Source organism: Pelobates fuscus, chromosome 7 (assembly GCF_036172605.1).
Source record: "Pelobates fuscus isolate aPelFus1 chromosome 7, aPelFus1.pri, whole genome shotgun sequence".
Lineage (NCBI taxonomy): Eukaryota > Metazoa > Chordata > Amphibia > Anura > Pelobatidae > Pelobates > Pelobates fuscus.
The window spans coordinates 53,984,822-54,007,047 of NC_086323.1; the positions used below are offsets into that span (position 1 = coordinate 53,984,822).

Sequence of the window (22,226 nt, forward strand, 5' to 3'; positions counted from 1 at the left end):
GGATGTGGGTGGATATGGATTGTAGTCTGATTTCTTGCATTCTCCCAATGTTTAAATGTGCCTGGGTTGATCTCAACCTGCCTTGCTTCATGCTCCTTGCATGCTATACTGACTTCTTTAAGGGGACAATGTTGACACTGTAACTGCTTCATCTCACTGAAGTGGTTATAGTGTGTAGAAACCCCTGGCACTGTTTTTTACGTTTAACATTCAACCATTTTTTATGTTTTAATGCTAAAAAAAGAGTGTCCAGATTACAGACTGTGCTGCTTGGGTTACAGACTCTGCTGCTTGGGTTAATGAGAAAAACATTAGCCTGAGCAGCAGTAGACAGCTGTGATTGGCTGAGAGTACCAGCTGACCAATTTTAGCCTATCACAGCGCCCGTTGCTGGGATTATTATTTTATTATTTATATAGCGTCAGCAAATTCTGTAGCGCTGTACAATGGATGCATTGATAGGACTTGAAATAAGTGTGTAATCTCTGTCTTAGCCATATCGCCAGTGGGGGCCAGGCTATGGGTGGTCAGGGACCCTTATTTAGTGTTACACTGCTCGAACATGGTTTAACTTTGAATGGAGGAACAGTATAATGGTACTCCGGCACTATAACTAATTCCAACAGACTCCCTTTAAGAATATGTCATCGGGTTGGTGTAAGTTATCACTGGCTTCTTCTCCCTCCCGTTTTACTCTGGTTTTAAGGAATAAAACTTTTCCTCCAGGCATGTGCCCCTGGTACTTTAAAAATTTGGAAGATGCAGAAGTCCTGAGATATTTGCATTTGTGGAGAAGTCCTTCATTAGTAAGTTTGCCTGATTTACAACGTATTTCCCCTTTATCCAAGAAAGACTTCTATTGTTATATGTACAGTTTATTGATTTTTCCTAATTTGTGGAGGTTCATAAAGCCTCCTTAACTGCCCCAATAGTGTTTGAAGATTTATGTTTCAAAGGTATGTTTCTCTTTAACATGTATTCATATCTGTTCAAATTCTACAGTATGGTGTGCTTTACTTTATGTTGGGCAGTGAGAGCGTGTCCTGGGAGAGGAACTGAAGGGCAACTCTTGGGAAGACTTTTGGAGGCAGCTGCTAAGGTGTCAATATGTATTGTCTCTCAAGAACAGATCTATAAGATTTTTTTAGGTGGTATACAACAGCAGTGAAGCCCTTTAGAATGGAAAAGATACATTTGGACTGCTGTTGAAGGCTATGTGGCCAGAGGAGAACGCACCCCCATATGTGGTGGTCATGCCACCTGGCTATGACGGCTGCAGGGAAATTAGATCTGTCTGTTTAGGGTCTGGTGGAATCCTCCAGAAACCTTAAAGTCGACTCCTGGCAGTTGAAGCGCCAGAAGCAGAAGAGGATCAGCTGGAAGAAGATGGCTGCGCACGCAATGGACAATTTCAGGTAAGTAAAAACCTCGCATTTACCTGCCCCTGGCCAACAGAACCCTAGTGGCGGTGTCACAGTCTAGAATCTTTGAAAATGATGCAAAGTCCCCAGACGGTGACAGTCCTGTTTTAATAGAGCCTGACACAGTGCTAATAGGGGTAGCAGAAAAGTTACACAATAAATTCAATTTAGTAACTGGGTTAATATTTTCCACAATGGCAAAAGGTTCTGGCATAAGTGAGTGGGGTCCATTAGAAACCATGGAACAATTTGTTTAGTTAGTGGTGCCGCTGTTTCAGGGGAGTGAAATACTATGGCTAGTGAGACCAGGTGTAAAGTCTTGCTAGGTTAGAAGAGCCATGCAAATGAACCTTTCCGGTGCCACAGTGATGTATGACCTCTCCAAATTAATTTAGGCTTTTCAATTTCCGGTAGAAAGTTTTCTTTTTTGACTGCACCATTTAAATAGATATTTCTATATCCACAACAATTCCTTCTTTCTTCTCTACACCATAAATTGTAGGGTATCCGCTTTCAATATCAGAGTTTCAGTGTATGTAACTTTTCCTGAACCAATGCAGTGAAAATATCATATTTCAAATATTCAGGGTCATTGTTAATATAACAATAAGCACTTATTTTGCTCCCACAAAATGCAATCTATTAGCTGAATATGCACGATGTAACGGATCACATGTCTGAGACATGTATAAATTACCAGGTGTGTAGGACTGGTTATTTAGGATTTTGTATGTTTTGAAGCACTCTTGAGAAATGCATCTGTTAAGATGAAACACCACCTGACCTTAGTGGTGTGTGAATAAATTCTTAAATAAGCCCTGGTTGAGTGGTTATCAATATAACTCACGCTAATTGCTGGACCCTTAGAAGCTGGTTTCTTTTTCTGCAGGGTAAATGGCATTTAGCTGACAAGGTGTGAAAGAAAGTCTATAGATTTGATGTTTGTGCATCAGAAACTGCGCAAGAAGGCCCTAAAATGTTTTTCTAGTGAGATGGTCAGGCAACCTCTGATTTGGAGTTCTGCATATGCTGCCCCTACCCCCCCATTAAAATAATAAAAAAAAAAAGTTGCTTGATGGTTAGGGGACGTTACTTAATGTTAATTTTATTCACAGATCAAGTGAGAAGTGACCAACAGAGGGGAGGAAAGGAGGAGCAGTAAAATAAATGAATTTAAATAAAAAAATAAAAAATTATATATATATATCCTCCTTTTTCCCTCTTTTGGTTACTTTTTTTTCACTTCACTGATCAGTTAAAAGGACGTTATAGTCATTTAAACAACTGTTTTAATGCTATCATGCTCCTGTAGTGTCAATGCTCAATTCCATGGAGACGCCGAATGTCAAGACTTTGCAGAACTGCATCCAGGAAGTCCATTTAGTGGCTGTCCAAGTGACAGTCACTAGAGGTCGGATTACACAGCAATGTAAACACTGCCCTTTCCATACCGCCCAACGTTGCAGCTGGTAAAATCGGGAGTGGATTTGGCTCAGAGACGGCATGGACCATATCTTTCCATTAAGCTGTAGTGTTCTGGTGCTTAGAACGTCCCTTTAAATACATTGGTGGTACAGCCACGATAGATTGTCATTTAAATAAGTGATACTCACTTTATAACTGTCTTCCTAATAACAAACTCCGAACTCAGGCTACAAATCAAGCCACTTCTTTCCAGATATGAATTTAATGGGCATTAAGTACATGATTCGAGATGGAAATAGGTACTTTGACATAAGGACAGAAATTGTAATATCATTATTAGCCCTTGCCTTAATAAATAATGAGATTGAATGAGCACTTTTCTGTGGATGTCAACGTACAGCAAGTTAAATTTAATTATTCATGTAGCAATGATGGTGAGGTTACGTCACAGGTCAATTTGAAGCAGAAATAGATTGTGTTTGTTTCTTTTATCTTATTACATGGCAAATGTTGCTTGTCAGCAATGCTGATAAAAAGGTTGAACATTATGAGGTCTGGTTAAATATGTTAGAGGTGGATTAAAGGGTGAAAACAGGAAAATTTTCTCAACACACATATTCATTAATAATGGCATAGCCTAATATTGTATGAATATTAATGGGGATACTTTATTTTAGAAAATGGGAAATATTCACTTTCGATTTAATATATTTTTTTAATTCTTTATTTTATTGTGCATAGTATAACAAACAAGTCTGCAATGCCACAACAGCGATTGCAAACATTCTTAAATCAGAGTACATATGCAGCTGTAGGGCATATCAAGATTACTGCACATTGTTATATGAATTATATACATGTTTAAGAAAAGTTGGGCTATACAGAGTGTGCCACCCTATACTACTTCCCAGGTACCCTGGGTCAGTCACAGGAAAGAAACATCCAAGAGAACATTTTTAAAAGAAGTATGTATATACATTTGCAGCTTGGTGATATGGTTTGTTGCAGGATGGCTGACAAGTCGTTCCGCCTATGCCCTTTGCAGGTTGAACACCGTTCTCCTGGTGTGTATCAGGCTTCAGGCCCAGTGCCCCAGTGCTTGCTGTCGTGGAGGTTGTAGGTGTCTCTACCACAATTCCCCACGCAGTGTGGACCCGCGAGAAGCCTTGCAGGCACAGTGCTGTTCAACATATTCGCTTCCCAGGGGCCTTTACGGATGCGGATATGTTGCGCCGTGGCAGGTGCAGGTCGGTGGGAGTGTTGCGGAGACCCCAGGGGGGAGCGGAGGACTTGCGGGTTGTGCTCAGTCCGCTTCTCTCTTATCTTCCTCCAGAAGTCGTCAAACAACTTGTCCAGGCAGCATGCGATGCTGGATATTGTTCCCAGGTAGGCAAGTTCACGCGTGGTGTCCGCCATTTTGGATGCGTCACCATCTGTGCTGTTGATAATTGTGGCTCTATACAGGTGCCCCGATGGGTCTGAGGAGCATCCAGGGTGGGGACCGGGATCGCCCCCGCTGGTCCAAAGGGGGGGTTGCGGGGTTATAGCATCAGCATGATGGAGTTCTGCGTGCATTGGGCCGGTTGATCGTCCGTTTCTCTCCTCCGCGACGCTTATCAGGCCCAACAAGTGGCGCTAAGGTGAGGAGGTTGGGTTCAACAGTGGTAAATGACTGCAGAAAGTGTTCCCAGGCCGGTCAGTCTGTTAGCAGGTACAAGTAGAGGCTGTTGGTCCCAGTTTGTATGCTTAAAAACGCTGTTAGCCCCTTAAGGACACAACTTCTGGAATAACATGGAATCATGACGGAATATTTCCGTCATGTGTCCTTAAGGGATTAAGCAAGGATTAGGTCATGTTTTGGCAGGAGATTTTGTGAGATGCGACCTCTCGCTATGACAGTCAGGCCCCGCCCCCCACTTTCAATTTTAATAAAATGGTTACAGATACAGATTCTTAAAATTAAGTGATGGCTAGTTTTTTATACATAAAAAAATGTGTTTGTTTTTTTGTTTGTTTTTTCAGTTGTCAGGTAATCCGTAGCTTGCAAGTGTTCTATTTGGAAGTGTCTGTTGATTTTTAGAAAGCTTTCACTCCTTTGGGATCTATGGGATTTCTGTCCCTTATTTAAAAGTTTTGATTCAGAAAATGTGAATCCATTCATCTATCCCAATCTGTGTTAATATCTATCTATGCCTTACGCTAAGCTTAAGAATCCCCCTCTATAGTAGGTCCTCAGGACCCTATTATTTAAAAAACAAAAAACAAAAAGACCCACTGCATCACTTTAGTCAGTGGGCTTATATAGATAGATTTTGATTATATCTTCCGTAGAGTTGTTGCCTAGGGATACCTGACACATTTCTATGGCTGTGCATTGTGAGATCAGTAGTTATGGTTTGTGGCTGTCCTTTGGTAATACTGCATTGTCATCAGTACACATTGTGATATTGTCACTACGTCCTGCACCTAACAGTCACCTAACATGACTCTGTGCATATTATTGGCGTAGGCTGACCCACGGAGTGCGGGATAATAAGGCTATTTACATTTATTAATAAAATCCTATTCATCTTCTTTTCTTCTGGCATTGTTTGATAAAGGTCCCCTACTGAGAGCTGAACATCAAGCTTACTCTTTATATCCCAACAAATGTAGTTTTGTTTGAATAAGAAGCTAGTTTCTATTTTACCTTTTTCTACGGCTAAGGTGTTACTTGATTTATTCCTATTTTCTTTCGTTGAAGAAGGTTTTTTCAGGTTTCCATTTGAATCAGGATATCACAGATTTGTTAAATAATGTCCTTCCTTGCACCACTATTGGTAGGTACTACCACTGTATATTGGGAACACCCCACAATGCTTGCTCTACCACTTCAACTGGAAGGCTATTCCATGCATCCACTACCCTCTCAGTAAAGTAATACTTCCTAATATTATTTTTAAACCTTTGCTCCTCTAATTTAAGACTATGTCCTCTTATTGTGGTAGTTTTTCTATCATTGTTATTCACTTCACCTGTCAGCAGTTTTAATGTTGTGGCTGATCAGTGTATAAAAAAAACAACAACATTTAGTGGCTATTCCATAACAATCAACTATCTTTTTTCCTGTCAATCAACAGATGCTACAGATGGAATTTCGAAACACAAATCAAATGAAACTGGTCATTCCTTCTTCCTTTCGTTTGTTTTGATTTTCGAACTTCCGCCCAAATGTCAGAAGAATCGCAATTCGTGTGAAACCAAATGCACAAGTCTTCTATTAATTAAGTATAATTTTTAATACTTATGTCCTATCTGTTTTTTTAAAGAGCGAGCACGAGATTACCTGCACAAGAGCGGACGGTATATTGTTATTGGAGGAATCATCTCCCCTGTTCACGATTCATATGGAAAACAGGTGAAGTTATATTTTTACATATGCTTCTATAATAAATAATCTTATAAATGTTATTACCTTCTAATCAGTGCATTTTTCAAGTCCTATGCTCTATTGTCATGTTCCCCTAATAACTAAATTGCTTAAAGCAGGCTTCCCCAAACTCCGGCCCTCCAGATGTTGCTGAACTACAGCTCCCATGATTCTATGAATGAAATAGATAGGCTGAGAATCATGGGAGTTGTCTGGGTGCCTATAGTGGTCCTTTAAGTGCATATTGTGTTTGCATTAGTATTATGAAGCTGACACTTTAATAGCAGCGGTTTGCGTGAATTCTTTTGTTGACCAAAATCTATCTATTAACTCAAATGAGTATTTTGGACTTGATGAAAAAGAATTAGGTAGAGCGGTTAATAAATGGCACCTGGAATGCGGACTTTAAATTGATATTATGTCACAAATATATTTTGGTTGTGGAACTATACTAACTTTATTTTAAATAATGGTGGAACGTTTATATATCCTCTGATGCTTTTACAATGCTATTTTGAAAAATAAATGGCTCCTTCGCTTGTTACATTTGTTTTGAAAATTAAGCAGGCATACATTTGCAGAATATGGAGGCATTGTCTGTCCTTACACTATTATAGGGAGAGGAAAGGGTATCACAGGTTTATTTACTAAAATGTGAATTGTTGGGAATTCAAAATGAATATCAAACTTTGGCTAAAAATAGCTGAAAGAGCAAATAAATTTGGGTATTTGAGTATTTTGACTTTTTCTTTTGACAGGGGAGATGGGGAAGTTTGGTTAATATACTCTATTGGAGCTGGAATTAAGGTGGTTACTTGTCCTCAGATAGATCCCCATTACTAGATTTAGAATTTCCTCAGTTATCCAAGTAACAGATGGAGCGATCAAAAAAAACCATAACAGATTTAATAAGCCATTTGCAGTTTCACTCTTCAGTCCTTACACGTGCATGACTTAATCTTGGAGACAAGAATGTACTAGTGACAGGATCATACATCTAGACCCTCCCTGGTAAGGGTGGAGGCGGCTGCGGGCATTGGGTTGGGGATCGGGAGGACCTACATCAGTTTATATGTTGTTAAGGTATTCAGCAGCCTGGTAAAAAAAATGTCGTCTTACCTACGAGACACAAAACAGACATTGGCCAAACGTGATACTTTGAGAGTCCCTGAAAATGCAATACTATGCAGCTTAGTTGTGGAGAGGCCGTATCGTTTAATTCCATATAATCAGGCATTACCAATGTGGAATACTTTTTAAAACATAATGGCTCCTATTCAGCGACGCAAAATAGTTTCATTGTGGATCTGTTGAAATCTATTCTGACACACAATTTCTCTATTTTTGATGGCACCTTCTACCACCAGATGAGAGGTAGTGTGATGGGGGCACGGCTTGTGCTAAATTTTTTGCCATCCTCCACCTTGATTGGTGAGAGGAGCTGAATGTTTTCTCCGAAGAGATGAGTGAATACATTGTATCAATACTCACATGGAAAGTTATATCGACGATATTCTAATCATCTGGACTGACAACATTGACAGATTCTATGAGTTTAGAAAGCATCACAATCAGAATGTTTTGAACCTAAATTCACAGCAGATATGGGAAATCCATCCCTGAATTTTTTGGATATGGCTCTCACCATCTCATCGTCCAACTATTCAATGACTTCTCTCTGTTTTTTTGCTTCTGCTGACTTCTGAGATAAGTGCTACAAAAATGCATGTTTAAACACACTTGCACTGCACTGGACTGGAGTAGTCACCCTAGCATGCAGGAGGTGGTGCGAAAATAGCTTATATGGAGGTAGTTCACTTGCCCAAAATTGCAAGTATGGAAACAGAGTGGCCAATGGGCAATAAATGCAAGTTTCTGTTGTTGAACCTGTCGCACTAACTGCCGCCACTGTTAACAATACCACTATTTTTATTTGGAGTTATAGATTGATTATCTTCTTCTATATATAACTCTGTTGGATAACTGGCTCACCATAGAAACAACGTAGAGCAGGGGTGATTATTAGGTAGATCCCCAGATGTTTTAGAACTCCAACTCTCTTGATGCTTTTTCATGCTTAAGGCTGGCAAAGCATCTTGGAGTTGTAGTTCTACAACATGTGTGGATCTATCTTTTGGGTACATTTGACCTAAAGAATTTATTATTTACACCAGCGGTTCCCAAACTGTGTTCCCTGGGGTGCCGCAAGATATTTCCCCGGTGCTGGGAAATGTGCCTCCCTCTCCCCTCTCGGCTCTGCAGGACTGGAGGGGAGATCAGAGATCTCCATCTCCGGCCTGCTAGCAGTGTAATGCTGGCAGCCAGCAGGGGAGGGAGGGAGAGAGGACCCGGGGGAGCTCTGCCGTGTTCTCCTCTCGCGAGCTTGGAGCGTTGCCGCTTTTACCACGGCAACGCTCTGAATCTTGCAAGAGTGAACTCTAGCAACTCCTGAGGCTGCCAGAGTTCACTCTCACCAATGGGACCACCAGGGATTACAGGAAATGTCCCTCCTTCCAGGCAAAGGTAATCATGGAGGGGGGACATCAAAATTATTATTATTTTTTTTTAAATAAAAAAACCTATATATATTTATTTATCTACCCTTCTCCTCCTATCCGTCCCTCTATTCACATACACTGCCCCCTATACACACACTACCCACACACACACACACTGCCCCACATATACTCACTGCCCCCATACACACACACTGCCCCCTATACAGACACACTGCCTTTCTCACACACACAGACACTGCCCCACATACATACACTGTACTCCTCACACACACACTGTACCTCTCATAAACACTGCCCACTTATGCACACATTGGACCCCTAACACATACTGCCGCACCAAACACATGCACTGTACCCCTCATTCCCACCTTGCCCCCACACACACACTGCCACCCACGCACACACTGTACCACTCACAAACACACTGCTCCCCACACAAAAACACACACACACACACACACACACCACTGCCCCTATCCTTTACTGCAGTCCATTTCCTGGCAGACCCCAGGTAAGTTGTCAAACTGTTCTTGTTTACCCTGGGAGGGCACCACAGCACTCCTGGCATGCTGTAGTGGTTATTGTGTCTGGATTGTTTCTTTAAATAATCTACAAGTGCCCCTCCCGTCCCTGACAGGGAAACATTTAACTTGGGGCCTTGGAAAAATATTGAAACATTAAGGGCGCCTTGAACCTAAAAAGTTTGGGAACCCCTGGTTTACACAATTTTAGCAAAATAAAGCCTTGGCAGTTTTATTCAATCAAGTGCTTCTTTTAACTAATTTTATTATGTATTATTATAATTTAATACTAATAAAATAATAAAGATTGAGGAAAGTGCAGATTTAAACGTGCAGAAATAAAGTCAGATCTGATTAAATCATTATTGATTTTAACATTTCTCTCTTTAGCTCTTTAAAAGGAAACTATATTGCCAGGAAAACAAAGCTATTTTCACGGCACTATCGCTCCCTATAGTTAAAAACCCCTTCTGTCACTTACCGGATCCCAGCGCCAATGTTCCTCGACGCTGGTTGAGGCTCCAGTGTAAGAGGGCGGGAGTGACGTAATGCGCATGCACGGCAATCGCCTTGCTCGCATCAGGACTTTCCCCTATAGGAAAGCATAATACAATGTTTTCCTATTGGATTTTGGGTGACGCTGGATGTCCTCATGCCAAAAAATCACCTAGCGACCCCCCGAAGTCTCTTTAGTGGATGTCTAGTACAAAGCCACTAGAGGCGGAGTTAACTTTGGCAAGTAATGATTGCAATTTTATTAAAAATAATTACCACTGCAGGGTTAAGGGACCTGGGACAGTGCACCCAGAGCACTTCAATGAGCTGAAGTGGTCTGGGTGTCTATAGTGTCCCTTTAAGTGCTCTGCAAAATGGGGGTATTCTTTTTTCACTTAAAGTGTTAATCACATGTCCTCTGTGTATTCCACCTAAACACTGATTGTATATCTTTGCCTATTCTCAGGGCCTGGTCTCAAGTCGACATCGCCTTAACATGTGTCAGCTTGCAGTGCAGAACTCAGACTGGATCCGGTGAGATGGGGCTTGGGGTTCATAGTGGTAATTTGGAAGAATCGAATTACATAAAAGGATACTTTTCATACTGACAAGAGGGGATATTTTTGCACTAAAGTAGAATAACCTAAAACAAAGACTTCTGTTTTAAGGGTTATATTACATTACATTAAAAACAATCAGTAATATATTTTTTATAAGAAAATATCCACTGGTGCTGGAATGATTACATATACATATGTTGAGTAATCTAGCCATTACTAGGTTGAGTTTATCATCATATTGCAGGCCTACAAGTTTGAAAAGTAGGATACATAACTAAATGCTACAGATAGTCTTTTACTTATATTCCGATATTATATTTTCACTGGTTTCTGTGTCTTTCTCCACTAACTTCACTGTTCTTATTTAGGGTTGACCCTTGGGAATGCTACCAAGATACCTGGCAGACAACATGTAGTGTTCTGGAGCATCACCGAGATCTGATGAAGGTGAGACATACACTGTGATCCATGAAATAACACAACAGAGAGTATGATTAGCCATTCACCTTATTAGTTATAGGACACATTCATACTTCCCCATAAGAAAGAATTGTATTCAATACTTTCCTAGGAGCTTCTGTATCACGTGAATTAATTTAACTTGGTCAATGCAGCGGAAGCACCTCTAGTTGCTGCCAACAGACGTGGATTTAACCCTGCAATGTAAACATTGTTGGATACCCCCCTACTGTACATTTTTATGGCTTTTCTGCATTGATGTATAGTTTTTGTATAGAGCTATAGAAAGAGTCAGCTTGTGTGAAATGAATATTAAAACATTGTCACATTTCACACCCTGTAATATTTAATAGGATGTTCTAAGGTCGCTGCTAATACATGATATATACATCTCAATGGATTATTTTAAACAGTGTGACAAATTGTTACTTCTGCTTCCGTCTCTATGTCTGATTATTTCTGGACAACTTGTACAGAAACTCTGAAAATGCATTCAGGCAACTGCTTTATTCATGATTGTTCCCCCCCCACCCCTTCCCAGAGAGTCACTGGCTGTATCCTCTCGAATGTGAACACACCTTCTGTCACACCAGTGATCAGCCAATCCCTCAACCAATCAACACAGCCCGTCTACCAGAACAGCAATCTCACCAACAAGCCCACTGCAGGTAAGTGAACAGTGTTTCACAATCCGTCCAAAAGACGGGAAAGAAATGGGTGAACCTATTACCCCTTCTACTTCCCCCACCCCCCAAAAAATGTTTAACTAAAATTACAAATTATGTCCATCAGTTATATAATGTCAACTGAAAAAGTAAACACCATTCGTTGTCTTTTTGTGCACATATGATAGTTCCTCTTTGATGTAATACCATTTTGGATAGAGATTATTTACAAAGATTCGAGGGAAAGAGGAAAGGAGAGTCCAACTAGGGACACGTTCCTCATCTGACCACTAATGTGCTTTATATATTAATGCAAAAAAAATAATCTGCGAGAGAATATTCACTGGCACCCAACATTGGGACCTGCTCTATATTATGCTTATCTTTGTATATGTATATATATATATATATATATATATATATATATAGCGCGGGAGTAAATCTTTGCTTTCCCTCATTCCACTATAGTAGGAGAGTAAACAGGAGTTGTAACAGATACAATGAGTCATTACTTCTTGGGACAAGCAGTAAGCAGGTATTGAGGACCGTGTGTTTTTGGAAACACTGTTTAATGTTAAAATCTTCCTTAGAAAAGATTAGGGTCAAAGCAATGTTGTTGTAATATAGATAGACTTTTTTACCTCAATATTTTTTTTTTTTGCACAAATGTTGCACTTCTTTCTTCCTATCAGTGAGGATCCTCGGGAAAGTGGGAGAAGGACTGAGTCGTATATGCTGTGTCCGCCCCAACCTGCAGCGTGTTACTTTTGTGGGTGAGTGTTCTATACTAATTATATCGTTTGCATGTAATTGTTTTTAAGGTCCATAAACCATGACATACTCTGTTTCTATAATTCTTTCTGTAAATGGCTTTCCTGTTCTGTTTGTTTGTGACAGACTACAATAGATGTATACGGGAGATTCCAAATCTGTTTTAAAAATGGCAATATTGTATCTGTTCTGCTTGTCAGTGATTTACGTGTATGTTGTTGACATTAAGAACACAACTATGTGGATAGAATAATTTCATATAGTTATAGATACTGCAGTTATTCAATAAACTGTGAATTGTGGTGAAGTGACAAGGACGTTGCAAATTTGATGGCAACATTTCCAATCTGAATTGGTACCATTTTTCAATTCATGTGTTTTGGCCCCAAATTTGCAATTCTCTTGTTGGTTCTTCACAATTTGTAGTTTAGTAAATAAGCCCATTGTGCTTATGTAAAGAAGCAACAGCACCAACAATGTGAATTGGTTATTAAAAGTTTGACATCTGAACAATATCAAAATACATAAAGTTCTAGTAGTGACTTTATCCCATCTGATGAGCATCATGACCTCTCTGTTATACAATTCCATATACAAGACTGATGTGTTTTGAGAGTCTAAGGCAACCATTAAACAAGCAGATGACTCAACCCTTCTGTTATCTGTTTGTAAAAAAAATGTGAATATAAAGGAGAGTGCCCCCACACAGTACGATAAACACATATCAATTCTGCTAAAAACTAGACATTTCGCCAAACATTTGGTTTATTAAGAAAGAACTAGTCGTGGCCAATATTTTACCTGTTTGTAGGCACGAATAAAGCTTCATCTGATGTTAGAGGTTTTTACAGACTTTATTATTTGTTTAGCTCTGAGATCTGTAGAGAGGGCTTAATACAACATGGACAGATGTGCCTAACAGTGAACTTTAAAATGAAGACAGTCTTTCCATCCTTGTTGTTGAGTCTAGTTCAGTCTGGTGATGTTTCCTCTTCACACTAGGGAAATAAAGTCATTGGCTAGGCTCAGTTACACCCAGAAGCCAGCCGGCGATTCATGATAGTAAATATCTTGGACCTTTAACCCCTTAAGGACATGACAGAAATTTCCCGTCATGATGGTCTTTTACTTCTGAAGCTGTGTCCTTAATGGGTTAAGCTGCCCTCCAAGGGAAACTTATTTTAGCACAAGTGTGTCTCTTTATGCTGCCTAGTAAATTGACCTGAATGTGTTAATACATGTGATTCTGGGAAACTAGGAACATAATAGTCAGCTGTAGCCAGTGCGGACAGAGCAACATCACAGTAAAAAAAGCTCTAAGCAAGAATGCTAAATTTAAATTCAAAGCGCTATTTAATCCGTGCTAATGTTTTTGGACACTTTATGTGGGTAGAAGTCTCTTCAAACTTTATTCATGGGCCTGTTTGGAAGTACTTTAGGTGGTTGTTCCCAAAATGTATGCATTTCTCATGGGTTACCCAAACGAAATGCTTTTTTTGTAAATACTCACTGGCAAATGTTTAGTCTTTCCAGTCCTGCCTGTGCATCATAGGCAATGTAGTCTGCAAACATCTACAGGGCCAAGGTTAATCATTATTGACATATGGAATCAAATGTGAATTGTCCTTTTGCAGTCAAGGGAAATCAGATTAGTTTTCATTAGATTATCGTATTTTATTAATTCAACTAATTCTTTCATTCCATGTTTCAGATGAAAATGCTAACCTTGGAACAGTGATGCGATACGAGGAGATAGGTATGTTTAAATGGGAATCCATGTGATTGGGTGAACCATCTTAGATTTGATTAGGGATTAGGTAAAAACTATACCTTGAGATACAGCTACTAGACAGTACAGTAAAGTAACAACCTGAACTGAACTCAAACATAATCTTGAACCGTTGCTTGGTCCACAGTTGTTCACACTTTATTTTGTTAGAACACACAGTATCCAGTACGTGGTTATCCCATTCATGTAAGTGTGGATTACAAGGTCCGAGTAAGAAAACACAGGAAATTTGATCGATAGATTGTGCTATGGAAATGTATAAATGGGTATCTAAAGAAATTTTTCCTGCGATGAAATCAACATAATTCAGATAATTTTACCCCATTATTTAATGTGTCATATCAGTCCATGTTCTATGATCTATCCATATCTCACCCCACAGTCCCTTAAGCAACAATTTATATTTCCGTGATATTACATTATACCATTCCATATATCACCATATGGTCTAAACCTCTGAGCCTAAATGTCTACCGGCTAGTGGTGCAAGCAGTTACAATGAGAAACGGAATGCAACATGGCTAGTTCTAAGCTACCCTGTGACTTATTGCATTTTGTTTGACACCATGTACTTCTCATACAGGTATAACGTGCAAGAATAATGTTACAATCATGTTATATCCTTTGATTTCCTATTAGTTTGATTACTTCAGAGTAGACATTAAGTAATAGGTTGTAAAAATTGCCGCCCAGGCATGTTTGCCCTATTCTTAATTTTCCTATTCTTTATTCTTAGAACTGCGTATCTTGCTCCTGTGTGGAAGCGATCTTCTTGAGTCGTTTTGTATACCAGGCCTATGGAACGAGTCTGATGTAAGTAAATACACTAATTATATTCAGCAACTCTTGCTGGATCTTATATTCCTACACCCTAGACCAGGAATAGGCAACCTTCAACACTGCAGATGTTTTGGACTAGACCGCCCATGATGCTTTGCCAGCATTATGTGTGTAAGAGCATTATGGGGGATGTATTCCACAACATCTGGAGTGCCGATGGTTGCCTATCCCTGCCCTAGACTGACCTAGTAGGTATGTTTCCTATCTGGAACTTGTTGTGACTTCTTGAGATATTAGTGAATGGATTCCAGTTCAATTTGTGTACAAAATGAAAATCAAATGTTTCCATGCAGATGGAGGTGATTGTGGGAGATTTTGGAATTGTGGTTGTGCCAAGGGATGGAACGGACACTGAACAAATCATGAATCACTCGTCTTTGCTGCGTAAATATAAGGTGTGTTTATTTGTTGTGTTTTTGGTGTATTTATACAAGAGAGCACGATTTCCAGATGGCAGCAAAAAAAGAACAAATGTGGAAACGTATTTCTACTAAAGGATAGTTCACATTATCCCTTAATGGTTATTTAAAATAACCATGTAACCATTAAGCATTTAAGATATTAAAAATGATATTTTATCTTATAGTGTGTGGACATATTCTGTGATGTTGTACAATACAATGACATTACATATAAGATGAGATACAGTTATGGTTGCATGCCAACCATCCTACCTTGACTTAAAAAATTAAAGAATAAATGCTTTGTGGGTGAAAGATTGGTAGTGTACAGAGCATTGTGTGAAGTGTCTGTCAGTGTTTCAAATCAGTAAGATTGTGTTTGTTTGTGTCATTGAGAGTGTGTGTCAGTGTGCCTTAGTATGTTTCTGTTAGTGTGTGTCAAATCAGTAAGAGTGTGTCTGATTACAAAAAGAGGGGAGGCTGATAGATGGAGTCGGTGCCATAGAAACATTGTCTGGACTGGACATTTGCAAAAGGGTGAAGTTGGTAAGGTGACCACGTCCATCTAGGGGGTGCAAAAAAAAACTCTGTACCAAAGCATCTGTGACCCTAGGATCGACCCTGGGAGTGTGGAACAAATATTTGCTTCATTTGCATGTCTATTCTGGAAGAGTCAGAAACCAACATATTCCCCTTCCTCTCCTATGATTTATTCTACTTATTGATGGTAAGTGATGCATCATGACATCTTCTGAAGGATAGTCAAAGTGGTTTTAGGACCGGTGATTGTTTAATTATGTAGTATTTACAAATAAAAAAAGAGCCTGAAAGACATAAAGCAATGTTGTTGGTTTTTCTACAAAGGAAATGGAAGTGGATATAGTTAGTCATAGTAGTAGTAATAAACTGATTACATTCTTTAAAAGAGACAAAGTAAATGTGCCAAGTGTCAGTATAACAGGACAGGAGAACTGAAAATGATGCAAGAATAATAATAGAAATGTGACCTTTTGTTGTTTTCCCCCTCAACAGAACAATATTCTGGTGGTTAAAGATGACAGTAACCATCCAATGTCTATCGTCAGCTCCACCAAAAGCAGGTAAAGTCCATGATACAAAGTTTGATGTAAGTTTGCCTAAGTGATACAACTCACTTCTATTACATTAAATGTACTTTCTACTCTCATTTAGGCTGGCTTTGCAGCATGGGGATGGACACGTGGTGGATTATTTGTCGCAGCCGGTCATTGATTACGTCTTGAAAAGCCAGCTCTATATTAACACATCGGGCTGACGTCCTCTACAGAAAATGTGCCGGTCGTAGCTCAGTGCTCTCTCTCCTCGTCATCACAATGTATTACTAATTACTACTCCCCACTATTTCCTCATCGGTCATACCACTTGTACAAACACTCATTCCTCATTTATTACTGCTCATCCACTTCTACTCTCTGCCCCTTTCATTCCACTAAAGATGTATTGATGCCGATGCCCAGGGTATATGGGGCACACACCTCAGTGAGTGTTTGGGGATGTCTTTTTTTCTGGTGGGTTTAAACATCAGATCAATTTACTCTTTAATAGAAGGAAGATGGAATAATGTGCAACTCATATAGTGTATGGCAAAAAAGTGCCACACTGAATGTGTTATTCAGCTGGTGATTTTTATTCCCCGGGTTTCAGATTTATGCAGAAAGTGTTGATCACCTTTTAAGAATATCCAGGATTTCACATACTGATACAACAGGGCCATAATTCTTGCTGAAGGCACTTCAAGAACCTATCATGAATTCTGTTTCTATCACACTATTTCCTACAGGACTATGGGTAATAGTAACCCAGGAATGTTATTGTCTAACCACTGCAAGATTACTGCACGTGACAAGCATGTTCTTGCTGTGCCCCTATTTCTATGGTGTTATCAAAATGTATATTAACCTCCTGACTGGGAGGGACGAGCATGCAACTATTCAGTAACGTGCAGGGATTTATAGGAAAGCAAAAACGAAAAAAAAAAAATGAATTACATAAAAATGAAACATTGAAAATAGGACATCCAGCGCAAGAACAAATATGAAGGTACGGTGCAGTTCCATTTAATGGCATGTAAGATAAAATAAACAAGGCACAGACAGTTGTATGACACAGTCCCCGTCGTGGTAAATTGTCACGTTAAACTTTGTAAATAGTTAATTTTCTTTCCGGCAGTTAGATGGTTCTGTGCAGAGCTGTACCTTTTTACACCTAAGGGATTCATTTAATGACAAGAAAAAAATCTGTCCTATTATATCACACACTAAGGGCTTGCATCTTAGAGAATTAGGTTGCATTAAATATTGTTGTCATATATGTATAGAATGCAACCTTTTAATCGGATCATATCAGGCTTCCAAACATTCAGTTAAACTCTTACGAAATACAGTTATTTTACATTAATGCTTTACAAATTGAAAAGTATGTAAAAAATGGACATTATGTTTAGCTAGGTTTTGATATGTCAAATTTGGTGGGAATTTTCTCTTCATAATGTCAGCACAATGAATAAAATGATATCATGTGTACTACATCCCACCAAGGTCTTTTGATGTACCAGTTAATATATCCAAAACATACAGTTGAATGATGTCCTCCAACACCATCATTGCAGGTGTTTACCAATTCCCCCCCAAATTAGTGGGCAATCCTTAATCGCTGACCAATGTTGGCCATAGAGAATGTGTTTGAGAACCGTTGGTATGCAGAAATTGAAAAAGGGCAACCACTTGAACTGAAGGTGCTGTAGGATACAAATCCCATTGTGATTTGGTCCACATCTCAAGTTCATCGTTGCCTAGCCATGTACATACTAGGTGTCATAAAAAATACTGGCTTATCTTTACAACATACAGTGGTAAAAATTGGAAATATTCATCAGTTCCAACAATCCTAGAGCCCAGGTAGCCCAAAGATCTGCTTTAACCTCCAGTACATGCTGATTTGATTGATCAATCTCTATTTAGTTATAAGTGCTTCAATCGTAACCTTTTAGGGTTACCACACAACCTTTTAATTGTTGGTAATTTCTAAAACATGCATCCTTCAGGGCAGAAGAAAATCTGATGTAGGCCTGCAGTAAATATTTTGTATCCCGAGTTAAAGGTGAGAAGAAATATGAGACAGGTGCTTTTCATGTATATCAACTGTTTCAGCAGCATATGATCAGCATGGGAGATAACAAGGGAGAAATATAGGGTGGGTAAAATCACAGGAGGGCTAATTTAATTTACAAATAAAATAATAATCTTGCGATACAATGTCTGCCAAGGAAGTGGATAGTTGAGCAGTTCTTTGACTATCGTATTGAGTTTTGTTCATATTGTTGCTGTTTTATCAATAAAGATTTTGCTTTGCTAGAAATGTGTGAAATGTGGTGTCATCACAAAACAAAAGTGCCATTATTTGGTTATATTTTATTAATAAATAAATAGAAATCTAGTAGAAATCAAGTAGTACATGTATGGTCTCTCCTCTTACACATTTAGACTCCTTCTGTCCAATGTACCCACAGGAAAATGAATGTCACATCAAACATGCACACAGCCCTTCAATACAAATACAAACACTGGACCGCTCTGTAGCATGAATGGTACATTTTCAGTGTCCCCTGGATGGAATCACAATTCTCATGGTATATTTTATGACCCAGTGAATATTTAGTATCTCTTCTATACCACTCGGCATTATTTTCCTTGTCTTGGATGGTCCAATGATTCTTATTATCCAGTATCTCTTCTATACCAGTCTTTTCCTTGTCTTGGGAGCTTTTAGGGTCTTTCGATAGCTGTGGTGGAGTAGCATCCAGGAGGTAGGGTGGCAACAATGTCCCTCAGGTTCTGTATGTCGATGAGGGTCTCACTGATTTCTGTGTCAAGGCTGAGAATTCTTTGCCTTTGACGGACAGCTGCCAGTTCCATATCTTCCAGAGCTGGTTTGAGACGATCATAGAGCTGACTGCGAGCTGAGTTCAGACTGCGCTCCAGAGTACGCACGCCTTCCTCATCACCCGCCAGAGGCGAATCTGCAAAGAAACAACAGAGTCATGTATCTAAAAGAGGACTACATCTTGATAGGAGTAACACAGTTATAACAAGTTCAGAAATAAATAGCAGCAACCGAAGATAAGCTATTGTATTTATTTGCAGGATGAATCACTTTTTATATATTGGGTGAATTCATCTGGTACAAATCACACCCAGTATACACTATGTCTGTGATTCCTGATTATTGTCACCTCCTGCATTAACTAAACCTAATACAGACAAAATATACCATCATATTTCCGTGGTTTCATTTGGATCATCCATAGATATTCAGTGACTAGCTGAACTCTGAAAAACGAACTGCAGCCTTCAGAGATCAAAGGCAGTCAAATTCCCAATGTCTTGGCTATAACAAAACGTTTTTTGAAGGTAGAAACGTATATGTATTAGTAATTCTCAAGTTTAGCTATAGCTATTGAAATAGAGAGAATTGCAAATCATTTGGTTGTAATTCTCTGATATGGGGTATTAAGAGTCTTAAAATATGAAAGAGGTTTCTAGAGTAAGAGCCAAAAAAGTAAGGTTGAAGTTTGGGATATATGTACAGTATTTTCCAAGCACGAAACAGCATTATATGAAGTCTGTGTACTATTGTTGCACAGAAAAACTTGTCCTTTAAAGAAAAATCAATGAAAGACACAAGATAACAGAAGGAGAAACAATGGCCTGGGTGTTTGAATTAATAACTGCAACATAAAAGCCTTGGGGACTAAAATAGGTTATTATGATTACTGTATGAGATAAAGGACTAGATTTTATTACAATACTAAACCCTGGTTTATACAATAGCAGTTCTCCCATTGATGTAACAAAAACCTGTTAAAAACAGAGATATGTTTAACTGCTATAGTAGAATTTAGCCCACCGGCTGCTTTCCGATAATTTAACAGAAAAAAAAAATACAACAAACTAAAGGGAGAGACTAGGCACTATGACCACTTCAACGAGTTGAAGTGGTTATAGTGCCTAAAGAGTGTCCCCTGGTGCCACAGATTTTCAGTGATACAGGATGTTAATTATGTGTTTGTTAGAATAACGTCGAACCCTAGCAGGTAAAAGGGGCAGGTTGGAGAAGTATATATGCTATTTATTCAGGGAACGTGCAATGGTAAAAAAAATTAAATTGCAAAATTTGGAATTGCAAATGTTGGGTCATTGGATTTCCTGGAAATGTTGGGTCATTGGATTTCCTGGAAATGTTGGGTCATTGGATTTCCTGGAAATCTGCATTTTCTTTCTAAGTTGTCCTGATTTAGCAAACACCTCCCCCAGGTTCAATGTATAGTCTTTATCAATGTTTTACAGAGAGTTTACCGGAACGTGTAATGTGAATTTGGTGGGGGTTATTGGTCTATGCCATGTAAGTGGACTGTACGTTAGTTGTTTAATTGAGTAGCCTTATATTACTCAGAGATGTGTGTTAGTGTGTTGCGCATCAGATATGTATTTGTTGATTTTGCTTACATCTATGACTAAATAAGCTTTTTTTTATGCGTGCAGAGAGAATAACTGCAAGGTACGTATAGAATCAATTTACTAATATATTTGTAATGTAATCAGTGCATGCAGAAGTAAACCGACACCTCCAGAGAATTGATTAGTTTGTCACTTACTCATTAAACTTAGCACGTGATCCAGAGCTCCGAGGGTTGCTGTAACTGCATCGCTGGCACCGGAAGCCTTGGCCTCAGCTTCTGTAGCTGACTGAGCAATCTGATGGAGAGACAAGAGGTAGATAAGATTCATAGGCGTGCGCAGCCTATTGCATTAGGGTGTGCACCCTAAAGCACAAACACACGCCGCATGTATATGTATATATATATAAATATATATATATATATATATACACACACACACATACACTGCTGTGTGTGTGTGTGTGTGTGCTGTTAGTGTGCTGTGTGAGGGTGGTGTGTGTAAGGGTGCTGCTGTGTGTATGTGTGAGGGTGCTGTTAGTGTGATGTGTGTGTGAGGGTGCTGGTAGTGTGCTATGTGGGTGAGGGTGTGTTTGTGAGGGTGCTGTTTGTATGTGAGGGTGCTGGTAGTGTGCTGTGTGTGAGGGTGTTTGTGTGTGTGTTTGTTAGGGTCCTGTTAGTGTGCTGTGTGTGTGAGGGTGCAGTTTGTGTGATGTGTGTGGGTGTTGTGTTTTTGTGAGGGTGCTGTTTGTGTGTGTGTTTGTGAGGGTGCTGGTAGTGTGCTGTGTGTGAGGGTGTGTGTTTGTTATGGTCCTGTTAGTGTGCTGTGTGTGTGATGTGTGTGGGTGTTGTGTATTTGTGAGGGTGTGGTTTGTGTGTGTGTTTGTGAGGGTGCTGTTAGTGTGCTGTGTGTGAGGGTGCTGTGTGTGTTTGTGAGGGTGCGGTTAGTGTACTGTGTGTGTGAGCGTGCTGTGTGTGAAGGTGCTGTATGTGTACTGTATGTGTGTGGGTGCTGTGTGTCGGTAGGTGCTGTGTGTGTGTGTGGGTGCTGTATGTTTGGAGGGATTGGGGAGGTGGGGGCAGATTAGTAAATATCCCCCCTCCCTTCTGTAGGGAGGGGGGATCCTTGCTGCCATGTGCCATCCTTGGTGGTCCGGTGGAGAGTGAACTCTAGCCTGCGGGGCTAGAGTTAACTCTCGCGAGATCAGAGCGTTGCCACGTGAGAGGAGCCTGGCGGAGTTGCTGTCCAGAGCTCCCCGGGTCCTCTCCTGCCTCCCTCCATGCTGCTGTGGCCAAGGGGGTAGATCTTTGATCTCCCCACGGGCCCATGGAGGCTTAGAGCAGAGCCGGCACTCAGATAGCGCCGGTTCTGCGTGAGCCAACAGGAGAGAATAAAGTGTGGGAACTCTCCCGAGATTCCCACCCCCCCAAAAAAATTATATACACTCATTACACAC

At 39.7% G+C, this 22,226-nt stretch overlaps 2 protein-coding genes across 2 annotated transcripts in view; one reads left to right on the plus strand and one right to left on the minus strand.

Moving 5' to 3' along the window:
- Window positions 1-18,671, plus strand: part of NMNAT2 (nicotinamide nucleotide adenylyltransferase 2) — a 38,748-nt gene extending 20,077 nt beyond the window's left edge. The window contains exons 2-11 of the mRNA XM_063428291.1: window positions 6,155-6,243; window positions 10,257-10,324; window positions 10,719-10,797; window positions 11,351-11,477; window positions 12,167-12,247; window positions 13,957-14,001; window positions 14,771-14,847; window positions 15,168-15,269; window positions 16,308-16,375; window positions 16,467-18,671. Of these exons, the coding sequence (XP_063284361.1) occupies window positions 6,155-6,243; window positions 10,257-10,324; window positions 10,719-10,797; window positions 11,351-11,477; window positions 12,167-12,247; window positions 13,957-14,001; window positions 14,771-14,847; window positions 15,168-15,269; window positions 16,308-16,375; window positions 16,467-16,569 (839 nt within the window). The 3' untranslated portion in view covers window positions 16,570-18,671. The remainder of the gene's footprint in view (window positions 1-6,154; window positions 6,244-10,256; window positions 10,325-10,718; window positions 10,798-11,350; window positions 11,478-12,166; window positions 12,248-13,956; window positions 14,002-14,770; window positions 14,848-15,167; window positions 15,270-16,307; window positions 16,376-16,466) is intronic.
- LAMC2 (laminin subunit gamma 2) overlaps window positions 18,607-22,226 on the minus strand; it is a 35,498-nt gene continuing 31,878 nt past the window's right edge. The window contains exons 22-23 of the mRNA XM_063428290.1: window positions 20,968-21,067; window positions 18,607-19,332 (exon numbers count right to left, since the gene is read on the minus strand). Of these exons, the coding sequence (XP_063284360.1) occupies window positions 19,079-19,332; window positions 20,968-21,067 (354 nt within the window). The 3' untranslated portion in view covers window positions 18,607-19,078. The remainder of the gene's footprint in view (window positions 19,333-20,967; window positions 21,068-22,226) is intronic.